This window comes from Helianthus annuus, chromosome 13, assembly GCF_002127325.2.
Source record: "Helianthus annuus cultivar XRQ/B chromosome 13, HanXRQr2.0-SUNRISE, whole genome shotgun sequence".
Classification (NCBI taxonomy): Eukaryota; Viridiplantae; Streptophyta; class Magnoliopsida; order Asterales; family Asteraceae; genus Helianthus; species Helianthus annuus.
Genome location: NC_035445.2, coordinates 1,217,303 through 1,231,196, shown reverse-complemented (window position 1 = coordinate 1,231,196; position 13,894 = coordinate 1,217,303). Strand labels below are relative to the sequence as shown.

The following is a 13,894-nucleotide window of genomic DNA, read 5'->3' as shown; positions in this document are numbered from 1 at the left end:
TTTGATGAAAATGACAAAAAATCCCAAAAGTGAAGGACTATATGTTACAAAAAAATTGTTTTGGATGAAAATGGCAAACATGCCCAAACCTTAGGGACGATTTTGGCAATTTACTCTATCTAAACCTTAAAATATCACATAAACCTAATTACTTCAGTCCCAATCACCTAGAAAGGACTCGGGAGATCACGATCACTATCACGAGCGTCCAACCTCTCGTGTCAATAACGGCGTCCGGATGGTTTGTTTCGTACCCTTCAACACAGCTATGTACAACTTGTGTTGGACGGTAGTTTGTGACAGAAGGGTTTGTTTAGAAAGAGGGTTACGTGTCTGTGAATGAAAGAACATCCATGTTGTCATGTTGATGTAAACTATTACTTTTATTTCTCTTTGTTTTACTAGAAAGAGGGTTACATGTCAGTGAATGAAAGAACATCCATCTGAATGTTTGTGAGCATCAGTCCCCACAGCAAGAATGGCCATGGACGGAGCCACCCAACTCATACATTCGTGGAAATCCTTTAGGCATCTAGGGACTAGGGTTAGTGTTGCAAATAAGTAAAACTAGTATTAAATATAATATATTGATAAAAAAAAAATAGTGAGTCTGGTTTACGAACAAGATGATACGACATGACATGGTGACATAATGTGGTAGTGCTTTAGAGTCGGCAATGTTCATAGCATTACATATACGCTTTAAGGCTACTCGGTATGGGGTTCGTCCCCACACCGTCCTGCATCGCAGTGGCGGATCTAGGATTCCGACCAAGCGGGAACGTTTTATAAATAGGCGGTAACGAAATCGAAAAAACGTCAAATTTTTCAAAATTACACTAAAAACGTCAAAAATTTTCCGACCACGCGGTAGCGGAGGCTACCCCTTGATACAAGGTGCATCCGCCCCTGCTGCATCGGCGACGCCCTCAACACCGTGCCGCCCCCCCTCCGTCCCGTCGTCAACGGTTGTAACCCAACGTTCAAGACGCGCACAAAAGACAAAAATTTGTGGGGACCATGGCTGCATTTGACCGTTAGAAAAAAAATTAATTTCTGAATTTTTATTAATTAACTAAACGGTCATATTTCAAAAAACACCCTAATTCACTTCCATTTTTATAAATACTCACCTCTTTAACCATTTTTTTCATAACTTTTCACCCTCTACCAACCCATTCTCTCTCACATTTTATTACTGCTCTTCCCTTTTTATAAAAAGTCATCATATTTTGTACCATTTTTTACCCGCTACCACCCCATCTCTCGCTAAAAAATTATCATGGCTTCACCCATTTCTTCCATTTCTTCAATTTCTTCTATGTCTTCATCGTCTTCGTCTGCGTGGTATTCATCATCTTCGGAAGAGGATGGTATTATGCACAACATGATTATGAACGCGGCTCAGGTGTTCATGGCGGCTGATGAAGGGTCGTCCCAACGGCTAACTAGACGAGCAAAATATAACCGAGACCAAGAAGGTATTTTACTTTTTTTTCCTTATGTTTTATATAGATTTGAAAATGTATTTTATAATTAATTTCATTTATGTTTCGTTTTAAATTTATAGCCGGCCACGATAAACTAGTAGCCGATTATTTTGCCGACGAACTCGTGTACCCAGCCGAGATTTTTCGACGTCGGTTCCGCATGAGTCGTCCACTGTTTTTACGTATTGCAGGCGACATGGCCCAGTCTGATCCGTTTTTTACATTGCGAAACCACGCTAGGGGGCAAAGGGGTTTCAGTAATTTACAAAAATGTACGTCGGCCATTCGCCAACTTGCGTGCGGTTACGCACCCGATGCATTAGACGAGTATATTAGGATGTCTGAAAGAACCGCACGTCGATGTTTGCACAAGTTTTGCGAATTGGTTGTCAAATTGTATAGCAAGCGATACCTGCGGAAACCGAACGCAAACGACGTTCAAAAATTATATCAAGCACACGAACAGAGACATGGTTTCCCAGGAATGCTCGGGAGCATTGATTGCATGCACTGGCAGTGGCAGAACTGCCCAGTTGCATGGCAAGGTCAGTATACTAGGGGAGATCATGGACATCCGACTATTATTCTAGAGGCTGTTGCGTCACAGGATCTCTGGATATGGCATGCTTTTTTTGGTCTACCTGGTTCGCTCAATGACCTTAACATCATATACCAGTCACAGATATTTGAGGATGTAGTGGCGGGTACAGGTCCAGACACAAGCTTTACGGTTTCAGGGGTGGAATACAGGCGAGGTTACTACCTAGCCGATGGGATATACCCAACGTACTCGACAATCGTTAAAACTATCCCGCACCCGACAGACGAGAAAAGAAAAAAGTTTGCGAAGTTTCAAGAGGGTGCGAGAAAAGATATTGAACGGGCTTTTGGTGTTCTACAAAAAATGGCACATCATTTCACATCCAGCACGTTCGCAAACACCAAAGAGGTTACGACACATTATGTACGCTTGTATCATCCTTCATAACATGATCATTGAAGACGAAGGGAGAACGATATGCGAGTACGACGAAAACGCGTCTACTGGAAATTCTGTTCCAGTTAGTGAGGAACAACAAGATTTGAACGCCTTCGCTCTACGTAACGAGTACACACATCATAACCTACAAGCGGACTTGGTGGAGTACATTTGGAAAAACGCTCAAAACGAACCCGGCCACGACATGGAAGACGAAGACTAGTAGCTTATTTTAATATGTTAGGATATTTTTAAGTTTATTTTTTTACTTTATTTTTTTTAAGTTTATGTTTTTTTTTTAAATTTATTTCTTTAAGTTTAATTTTTTTTTTAAGTTTATGTAATGTTTTTTAATATTAATGAAAATATTTTGTTACTTTATTTGGTAAATGTTAAATAAAAGTTGAAGATTAAAAATAATAAAAAAACATAAAAGTGGTAGAAGACTGTGACTAGGACCATCCTCCCATGCCCTCTAGTTTTGGAGGATGATCCATCCTTGGGAGGACTATGACGTGTCGCCTACGTGGCGGATCATCCTCCAAAGATGGACTATCACCATACCTTGTAGTCTAATAAAGTATGCGGATTGGAATTTACAACCCGAGCAAACCCTTTACATAGGATAGCTAGAAAGACTATGAGGATTGTTATTGTTGTAGTGTTGTGATAACATTCTATGATCGTAAAAGGTTCTCTTTGGATAGTGTGGAAATAAGTTATTTTGTGTATACGTTTCAATCGTGGACCATTGATGATTAGGCCAATTAGTGTGGGCCTTAAGGACAGGCCCAGTCCGTTTATACAGAATCTCCACTCCAGCTTTGTGTGTACAACATCTCAGGGCTCTTAACTATTGGAACCATAGACTTTTAGTTTATTACTTTTAATGTGCACATAGGGTTTACAGTAAGGGATATGCACATGAATGGTTCAAGCATATGACAAATGCCTTTAACATGTCTTATACAGAGAAACCTTACTAAAGATATAAAAATAACATATTTAAAATTCGTTACTATTCGACCATTATTCTATTTCATATCAAAGTTTTATAAGGATAGTGGGTATGGTGATGGTCCATCCTTGGAGGATGATCCGCCACGTAGGCGCCACGTCATAGTACTCCCAAGGATGGATCATCCTCCATAACTAGAGGGCATGAGAGGATGGTCGTAGTCATAGTCCTCCACCACTTTTATGTTTTTTTTTTTATTTTTTTAATCTTCAACTTTTTTTAACATTTAACAAATAAAGTAACAAAATATTTTCATTAATATTAAAAAACATTACATAAAATTAAAAAAAATTAAACTTAAAAAAATAAATTTAAAAAAAACATAAACTTAAAAAAACTAAAATTAAAAAAAATAAACTTAAAAATATCCTAATATATTCCAATAAGCTACTAGTCTTCGTCTTCCATGTCGTGGTCGGGTTCGTTTTGAGCGTTGTTCCAAATGTACTCCACCAAGTCCGCTTGTAGGTTATGATGTGTGTACTCGTTACGTAGAGCGAACATGTTCAAATCTTGTTGTTCCCCACTAACTGGAACAGAATTTCCAGTAGACGCGTTTTCGTCATACTCGCATATCGCTCTATCTTCGTCTTCAATGATCATGTTATGAAGGATGATACAAGCGTACATAATGTGTCGTAACCTCTTTGGTGTTTGCGAACGTCCTGGATGTTCAATGATGTGCCATTTTTTTGTAGAACACCAAAAGCCCGTTCAATATCTTTTCTCGCACCTTCTTGATACTTCGCAAACTTTTTTCTTTTGTCGTCTATCGGGTGCGGAATAGTTTTAACAATTGTCGAGTACGTTGGGTATATCCCATCGGCTAGGTAGTAACCTCGCCTGTATTCCACCCCCGAAACCATAAAGCTTATGTCTGGACCTGTACCCGCCACTACATCCTCAAATATCTGTGACTGGTATATGATGTTAAGGTCATTGAGCGAACCAGATAGACCAAAAAAAGCATGCCATATCCAGAGATCCTGTGACGCAACAGCCTCTAGAATAATAGTCGGATGTCCATGATCTCCCCTAGTATACTGACCTTGCCAGGCAACTGGGCAGTTCTGCCACGACCAGTGCATGCAATCAATGCTCCCGAGCATTCCAGGGAAACCATGTCTCTGTTCGTGTGCTTGATATAATTTTTGAACGTCGTTTGCGTTCGGTTTCCGCAGGTATCGCTTGCTATACAATTTGACAACCAATTCGCAAAACTTGTGCAAACATCGACGTGCGGTTCTTTCAGACATCCTAATATACTCGTCTAATGCATCGGGTGCGTAACCGCACGCAAGTTGGCGAATGGCCGACGTACATTTTTGTAAATTACTGAAACCCCTTTGCCCCCTAGCGTTGTTTCGCAATGTAAAAAACGGATCAGACTGGGCCATGTCGCCTGCAATACGTAAAAACAGTGGACGACTCATGCGGAACCGACGTCGAAAAATCTCGGCTGGGTACACGAGTTCGTCGGCAAAATAATCGGCTACTAGTTTATCGTGGCCGGCTATAAATATAAAACGAAACATAAATGAAATTAATTATAAAATAAATTTTCAAATCTATATAAAACATAAGGAAAAAAAAGTAAAATACCTTCTTGGTCTCGGTTATATTTTGCTCGTCTAGTTAGCCGTTAGGACGACCCTTCATCAGCCGCCATGAAGACCTGAGCCGCGTTCATAATCATGTTGTGCATAATACCATCCTCTTCCGAAGATGATGAATACCACGTAGACGAAGACGATGAAGACATAGAAGAAATTGAAGAAATGGGAGAAGGTGAAGACATGATAATTTTTTATAGAGAGATGAGGTGCTAGCGGGTAAAAAATGGTATAAAAATATATGAGTTTTTATAAAAATGGAAGAGGGGTTATAAAATATGAGAGAGATTTGAGATTGTAGTGGGTGAAAAGTTGTGAAAAAATGTGTAAAAGAGGTGAGTATTTATAAAAGTGGGAGTGATTTGGGTGTTTTTTTGGAAAAGTTATCGTTTGAAAATATAATTTAAATTAGAAATTATTTTTTTTAACGGTTACTTTTGGTCTTGGGCCCCACACTTTTGGACCGTCGCAATCGGCGAGAAAGGGATGTTGAGGACGGGGCTGGGGGGGGGGTGGCACGGTGTTCCTACCGTCGCCGATCCAAGACGAACTGGGGACGACCCCCATACCGTGTAGCCTAATATATCATGTCTTTACATGGTAAAACCGATTTTTTTCCATCCCACGCATTGTTAAGTGGAAAGAATCTCATCCACTATTTGGTTTAGAAAAAGTCGCATAACCAACGAATCAACACGCAAACACTCTATTGCGAAAAGTCACAACAAAAGCTCGGCTCGATTCAAGTTTTTCGCAAGCCGATCTTGAGTAGCTCACGAGCCGCTTGACTTGTTCACACCCATAGTCATTAGTCATTACACATACTTGGAATCCAACATTTAAAAGCTTCTAACAGTATCTCCCATTATAAACCCTACTATTTGTTGTTTAGGATGGACTAACAATATAATCATTTGTTTTGTTGAAGATTTCAGTTTCCTGTTGTAAATATTATTAATTAAACTCCATCGATGAATGCAACAATTTGGCAACCATGAGTTCAAATCTAGCCGGAAGCTCTCCATTGCATCTCCACTTGAAGCTTACCATTCTTTGAATCGATAAGGTGGTATTTCTCGTTGATCCGTTTATTCTCCACGACATCCGCCAGGTTTATATCAATATAACCCAAAGATTCCTAACAACAAAAGACAAATTTAAAACCTTAAACTTTGTTGTGAAAATTAAGGATCCATTGTACCTTAGGATGAATTAGTCCCATCCTTTTGGAAGTACTAACAACTTCCAAATGGATTTTCTCGTTTGTTGGTGGCTCTTCTAATGTAAATGTAAACTCTTCTTCCCATCTTGGATCGCGGTTCTTCTTCATCGGCTGTAAAAATATCCATAAATAGTATGTGATTCAATTAAGTAGTATTGTAGTAACGTTGCGATTATTTTTCAAAATGGGTTATTTTTAAAAAGCTTGATGACAATAAGTTCTTTTTTCCTTGTTTTTTGTTAAGAAAAAAAATACTATGTGTTGAAATTGCCAATAACGAAGATATAAGATCCGTGCTTCATATTTTTGTCTTGTAGCAGTTAAAGTTGCAAGATAGCGAATTTAACTGCTACAAGACCAAATGGCCCATCCTTGTCAATTTTGTGAATTCCAAGACACGAAAGTCGCTATCTAATATAGTGACTAGCCTAGAACCGCAAACAAAAAGAAAATGACACATTTTTCACAAGTCTTTTAAAATAGCCCATTTTATTTTTAAAAAAGTTCTAAAGTTACCATCAATTTTAACTGCATATATAGAAACAAACCTTGGTTCTTTTTTCTTCCCCGTGGAAAAGCATACGAACGGATGGATTCGTGTGATGTTTTCCTTCTAGATCTTCACCTTCATGGATTATAACAACAAGCAAGCCTCCGCCTGCAGGAGTTCCCGCAGGAGCCTTTTGTGTTGCACTTACCTCTTCAATATCAGTTGGCATGTTTTCTTCTCCAAACGGTTTATACACCAATGCAACCACAATTTGGCCACGTGACTTCTCGTTGTGTGTATCGTTCGGGTCCATGTTCTTCAAGAGATCAATAGTTAGAGTCTTTGGTTCTTCCGGAGTAAGATCTTTCAATGGCACTAAATTTATCCCCATTTTATCATGTTTTCCTACCTACATTACAACAAAAGATCATGCCTTTGACTTTTTAAGTCAAAGTAATATTGACCCGCTTTTTGTTACTCGTGAATACATACCGATTCCCAGTCGAAAACCTCTATTTCTAGAGCTTGAACTTCAGGATCTTTCACAACTAAATTAAATTCTTCATTCCATTCCGGATTCAAGTTCTTGTGTTTTACAGTTGTTTTCTTGGATGGAAGCTTGTCGTCGGTTAGTCTTAATTTAGCATAAGGATCAGAAGCACCCAAAAGGTCTTTCTTTTTTAGCTTCATTGCCTTTATCACTTTCACATTCAACATTCCAACGGGCCGTTTCATAGCTCTGCCATTGCAAAGTGTGATTAACTCATTATGTGTATCGTTACACAAATGAAAACGTATAGTCGCAGATACTTACTTTGCAGGATCCAATACTGGTACCTCAAGTACTTTAGGCCATAAATACATACTTGCAACCTGATCTTTAATGGTCTCCTGAAGAAAAGAAAAAACAAATATCAGACAAGACCAATCTTGATGGTGGAAAATGTAAAAAGTCGAATTCTTGATAAAAAAAAGTTGTTCTTAATTCTTTTTTTTTTATTCGCAACAATAACATTCCACACGAAAACAGGCAATTACAAAGTAATGGCAGGTAGTCGGGCAACAAGTTGCGCCGCCACCCCCTTTTGAATAGAAAAACCGATTCTACTAAATACAAAGTTTGAAACCTTTAGCGACGAAGAATTACTAGTAACGACTTTTTGAACCCGATTCAAAAGTCGCACAGCGTCAGGAGCGAGACCACCAAAGGTATCAAACGCAAACGGGACAAACACATGTTGATTCTCCAGGCAGGCTTTCTCATGTTTTGCCACTTTGCTCGCCTCTGCCTTGAGCACCGCTTGCCCTACGACAAAGCCCTTGTCCTTGAGCCCGACAAGGGGGGAGACTCCAGTTAGATCTACACAAGCGTGTTTCCCCCCTTCCCATCCAAACACAAGGATGTCCGCCGGGCGTAAAGTGGACCTCCCTCTAAGGGGTCAGTTAGGAAATCTAATCTTGAATCATCTTTACCAAAATCTAATCTTTCACTCTTATATTGGTGTTAAATGACGCTAGAGTGTTTATGAACATCCTAAAATTAAAAAAAAAGTACAAAACCTGCACAAAGCCATACAACCCAGGAATCGACATAAGATCCGCGCCGCCTAACTTTACTCCAAAATCAACATGAGGCTGAAAAATCAAACAGATGTCATTAAAGGTTTTAACTTCAAGATATTAAAGTTGTACATTTGTTAGCATCTGAGTTTAAAAAGATGGCTGGCTCACCTTCTCCATGAGAGAAACTAGAATTTTACAAAAACAAGGGAAGGTTGGAACTAGTGGCTTTAGAGTGATCCTTGGAGAAGCAAACACTTGCAAATCAACCACTTGAACAGTCGGTCTCAATCCGAACGCCTTAATACCGACAAGAATGTTAGGATTTGCTGCCCATTTGAACGACGGTTCCATAATTATCTCCTTTTCATCGGTAGTATACACTTTCATTCCTGACAGAAAATAACATCTAATAAACTAGAAACATAAAAAGACAAACACAAGATCAAGAATTTAAACCACTTGGGGTGTCCCAGTGGCCAGCCTCACGCACCTCTTCCCAGAGGACCCCGGTTCGAATCCTGGCAGGCACACCCTCCAGGCTTTCGCTTCCGGTTAGGTAGTAACCGCCAGGCAGCTATGGGGCTAAGCTAGCTTGTGGAGTGAGATCACTCCAGCGGTTGGGAAGACCGTGCAATACCCCCCCCCCCCCCCCCCCAAGATCAAGAAGTTTAATGTAATTCAAGATTTAAACAAGTTTAACCTTGAAAAGTAGGTGGTAGGCTGCCTAATGTAAGTGAATCGAATTCAACTTCATCAATTTTGTATTGAGGAGTCTGTTCTTTGATCATAGGTTCAGTTGTCGCGAGTACGGTTTTACAAATTGCCTAAAAAACATTGTAAATAGTCATTTAAATCCTTAGCCAAATGTAAAAGAAAGAATACAAGACAAGAAATATCAGTGGCGGAACTAGCCCAAAAAGTTAGGGGTATCCTATTTTTTTAGGATCAGGGGTATCCTTTATATAACAGAAACGGAGTTGAGGGGTATTTTTACACTACAGAAATGGAGTTAAGGGGTATTTTTACACTACGAAGACGGGGTTGAGTGGTAGCCCGTGCTACCCCTACTAACACTCTAAGTCCGCCACTGAGAAATATAATGTACCTTATCTAAGTATGGCCACATTAGTTCAATAAACTTGTTAAGCCAATCAACCTATTTTGTAAACAAAAGTTACTAAGTTAGCATAAAAAAATTATTTAACAAGTAACCGAAGATAAACGATCAAGAAACAAAACATACGCGATCATGGTCAGGATTTTTCACCCAAATTGGTATCTCCGGGAACATTCGTTGCAGGGTAGGCTCATCTTGTTCAACCAACGGGCGAATTTCAGGAGTCTTGATGATGTAAAATAAATAAATAACTCTAAGCTATTCACTCAAGAAACACACACGAATATAAATCGATTTAAAACGTAGAGAGAATAACAAGAAATTAACCTCAACATCAGATGTTTGGATGAAGATGAAGAGAAAATAACCAATCACTAGTCCAAGTGCAATTCCAAATCCGAAACCGAAAGCCCCCAAGATGGTGCTTATAACACCCATCTTCACACTTCTATCAGATCAAACACAATTTTCTGTATGATCCCAACAAATATTATAACTCAATAAATAGAACCACAAGACCCATAAATGAAAGATGATTATAATAATTCAACATAACATAATGTTGTATAAAAATGAAAGTCATGATTCAAGATTGCATAATCTGAAAACACATGTATATATTTATTGCAGGGATCGTTATCATCACACAACAAATATTTCAAAATAGAAACAATAAAGAAGACAAGGTAGAAGAACATGAAACTGCCAACACCAAAAGGGAAAACCGAAGAAACCAAACAATATTTATTGTGGTCCCATCCCATGATAAACGCAATATTAAAACTAGAATTCGTACAAGTTGTGATACTAGTACAAGGAAAACGGCATTCCACCTACATTGGATCCATACTCATCGGATTTTGTGTGTGTTTTAAATTAATGTGTTCTTGGGTAACGGTTTTTTGGGAGGTTTTTACGAATGTATAAAAGGACGGAAAAAATGGAAAATTGCATGTTTGTTACTGTAGTTTTAACACAAAATAGGTTATAGAATTTTTTTTGAGCGTACACTTGTTTTAATTTAATCTTGGTGTTGGTATCTTGGGATTTCCTGCCATTTTGTTTTAGGTGATTCGTGACCTTTTTGTGACCTCTTCTCTCTAATATTATTACTATTTTTTCTAGCTTTATCAATTCCTTTTGTTATGGGTAGTAAACTACTATTATTGGTACTTTTGCTTTGTTTTATTTGGTTTTCCGTACACATAATTTATTTTTAGAGGGGACGGGGCGCCACGTGATGGCACCTCCACCACGCGTGGATCCATCACACACACTGTCGCAGGTGGTTTTGAAAACGCCTCAATCTTAAAACGCGTCATCTTTTTCACGCGTTATATTTTGACAAACCCTAAACAAAACTCAATCCCGACTGATGTTCGACGAACGTGATGTTGACGGAGGTGATTGACGGAGATGAAGAATGGTGATGTGGTTTCTGCGGAGGAGCGGTGAGATGGTTAACAGTGTGAGTGACAGTGGTCGTAGACGGTGATGAACGGTGAGGATGGTGATGTGGTGGACGTTGGACGTCGGAGGTACGGTGGTCGGAAGTGGTGATGAACGGAGATCATAGGTTGATGATGAAGATCGTCGGAGATGTTTGGTGGATGGAGTATTATCGACGTAAAGCTGTTGGTGATTCGGAACGGTGAAACCTTTTGTGTTCGGAGTGTAGTAGCAGTTTAAAGATGGAGGATGAACGGTAGTGTTTTTATTGTTAAATTAATTTAAAAACAAAAAAAAAGGTTGTGAGTGATGGAATTCCATCACAAGTGATGGGCATTTTCACTAAAATCTATCAATAGTGATGGAATAATGCTTGATGACATGGCGGGACTTGATTAAAAGTTGTGAGTGATGAGTAAGTGATTAGTGATGGGCGCCCTGCAGTTTATGCTTATGAGCATGTTAGTGCATTAAAAATAAAGTGCTCATGGAGGCATGTTCCTGAGGGAAATGAACATGTTGCAAAAGCATATCAACATTATCCTCAATATCATTATCTTCTGGGTTGATATATCAAATATTTATGAATATTGATCAATGCATGTTAGTATTGCATATCAACCTCTTAACGAGGATGGTCCATCATAATAGCTTACTGTTCTTTTTTAAAATTATATATAAATCAAATCATGATTAAAATCATATTTGGCGAACATGATTCATGTACATGTAAAATTGAAAATGGTATTGTTTCTATATTAAAATCTTAGTTTTAAAATTAGTTTTATGGAAGACTTGAATGCTTTATACAAATATAAATATTTGGAGTAGTAAATATGTGTACCACTTAATATTCTAATTTACTAGTTTTGAAATGCAATATTATGGAATTTAAAAAAGAAATATATGGCTACAGATATTCATCATTTGATGTGTATATATATCATGTATAATTTAATACTAAACTAATTGATGTATTATAATTATCGTAGATTTCACTTTTATAAGGTGCGTATTTTACAACATCAAAAAAGTGTTAAAAGTTCAATACCACAACAAGTGACTGACCTAAGTCGACTTATTGAATGAACTTGAAATCTCATACATAAACTTTAAATCGACTTATTGTGCTTCAATGATTGCTGATGGCCAAAGTGAAACTGGCCAGGGTATACAAAAACTGGCACCTTTAGCGGTGACAGCGGTCGCCGCTATTGCCCACATTTGTCGCCGCTATTACCTTTTAGCGGCGACATGTCGCCGCTAGAAGGTCGCCGGTATTGATGGGTCGCTATTGGCTTGTTTGTCGCCGCTAAAGGTCATCGTCGCCACTATTGATCTTTGACTTTTAGCGACAACGTGTGGCCGCTAAGGGTCGTCGGTGTTAACCATGGTCGGTAAAGGTCATTAGCAATAACGGTGTTAACCAGGATTTTGATCAACGAACGACTGGGGTTTGGTTTCAGCCTCCGGGACGCGGATCGACTAATAGCGGCGACCTTTGGCCTGTCGCCGCTAAAAGTGGTTATTTCTTGTAATGGTAATTGTTTATTGAGTTGATTATTGAATTGGATATTAAATGTTAGAAAACACAAATGTTGTTGTTGTTGCCGTCGTCTCCGTCGCGTTTTGCGTATATATATAATAAAAATAGGGTTATTGGATTTTAATAATCCGAAATTTCACCCGTTGGCCACTAATAATCCCAACTTAAAAATTCCCTGTAATTATCCCAACTTGTAATATTTTGGCCCCCAATGATCCTTTGCTAACTGGGTTATAACCCAGTTAGTTTTTTGCTGACGTGGCTGATGACGTAGACACAACTTTGTTATTTGTTGACTTGGCTGCTTATGTGGCACCATCACCACCTCCACTTCCTCCTCCTCCACTCTCACCACCATCTCCCCCAGCCACCACCATCATCTACCACCATCACCTCCGACCACCTCCACCCACCACCATCACCACCTCTACTTCCTCCACCACCACTGCCATCTCCACCAACACCGTCGTCATCTCCACCCACCACCACTGCATTTCCGCCACCACCTACCATCCATCGCCATCTCAGATTCATCCCCACCTTCATCAGCTGACCGACAACCACCCCCGTATCGGCGGTTCTCAAATAGGGTTAATTCCATTGTTGTTGTTGGAGCAGTGGTTATGGTGGAGTGGATGTCGATGTGGTGGAGGGTTAATTCCATTGTTGTTGTTGCAGAGGTTCTGATTTCATTGGAGATTGAAGGATTGTGGGAATGGATGGTAGGTGGTGGTCGGAGGGGATTGAAGATGGTGGTTGTGCGGTGGGAGCTGGGTGGTCGGAGGGGGTTGAAGATGGTGGTTGTGCGGTGGGAGTTGGGTGGTTGTGGTGGTAGTGAGGTAGTGGAGTGGTGGTGGGGAAGATGGTGAGTGTCTGTGTATGTGTATATATAATTAAAAAATGTATTTTTTTTATATCAATATCCACATCATCATCCACATAATGAACCAGCTTATTTTTTTACACATCAACGTCCACGTCATCAAAAACTAACCTAGTTAGCAAAGGATCATTGGGGGCCAAAATCTTACAAGTTGGGATTGTTACAGGGAATTTTTGAAGTTGGGATTATTAGTGGCAAACGGGTGAAACTTCGGATTATTAAAATCCAATAACCCATAAAAATAAAATGCATAAGTTAAATTTGAATTTCGAATCGAATCAAATCTAAAATCACAAATTCGTATTCGATTCGATTTATGAATTTGAATGAATTCGAATATCCTAAAACCAAATTTGAACCTAGAATTCAGATTTAATTCATATCGAATATTGAGTGTTTCGAGTTCAATTCAAATACGAAACAACCTGGCTAAACGATTGCACTTTGCAAATGAAAATCAGTAATGAACTATGGATGTCAAGCTGATCATAGTAAAGGATCAAATCAACCAACGTAAATGAAAA

General features: G+C 39.0%; 1 protein-coding gene across 2 annotated transcripts; it reads right to left on the bottom strand.

The window, feature by feature from the left end:
• Window positions 1–5,758: 5,758 nt before the first annotated feature.
• Window positions 5,759–10,211, bottom strand: LOC110897331 (synaptotagmin-2). 2 transcript variants are annotated; one of them, XM_022144091.2, is made up of 11 exons: window positions 9,820–10,211; window positions 9,619–9,717; window positions 9,481–9,531; window positions 9,076–9,199; window positions 8,544–8,764; window positions 8,373–8,447; window positions 7,627–7,703; window positions 7,305–7,551; window positions 6,871–7,221; window positions 6,302–6,433; window positions 5,759–6,238 (listed from the first exon to the last, which is right to left on the bottom strand). In XM_022144091.2, exons 1-11 carry the CDS (start codon window positions 9,928–9,930, stop codon window positions 6,107–6,109), a joined length of 1,620 nt encoding a protein of 539 aa, XP_021999783.1. In that variant the 5' UTR covers window positions 9,931–10,211; the 3' UTR covers window positions 5,759–6,106. The 2 variants fall into 2 exon arrangements, with proteins under 2 accessions (XP_021999783.1, XP_021999784.1); XM_022144092.2 differs by lacking the exons at window positions 9,076–9,199; window positions 9,481–9,531; window positions 9,619–9,717; window positions 9,820–10,211 and adding an exon at window positions 8,866–9,007.
• Window positions 10,212–13,894: the final 3,683 nt, after the last annotated feature.

Coding starts and splice junctions, on each gene's coding strand:
- LOC110897331 (XM_022144091.2), bottom strand. CDS start 9,930: ATGGGTGTTATAAGCACCATCTTGGGGGCTTTCGGTTTCGGATTTGGA. Junction 9,718..9,819: donor TCCAAACATCTGATGTTGAG/GTTAATTTCTTG, acceptor TACATCATCAAG/ACTCCTGAAATTCGCCCGTT. Junction 9,532..9,618: donor AAAATCCTGACCATGATCGC/GTATGTTTTGTT, acceptor TTTACAAAATAG/GTTGATTGGCTTAACAAGTT.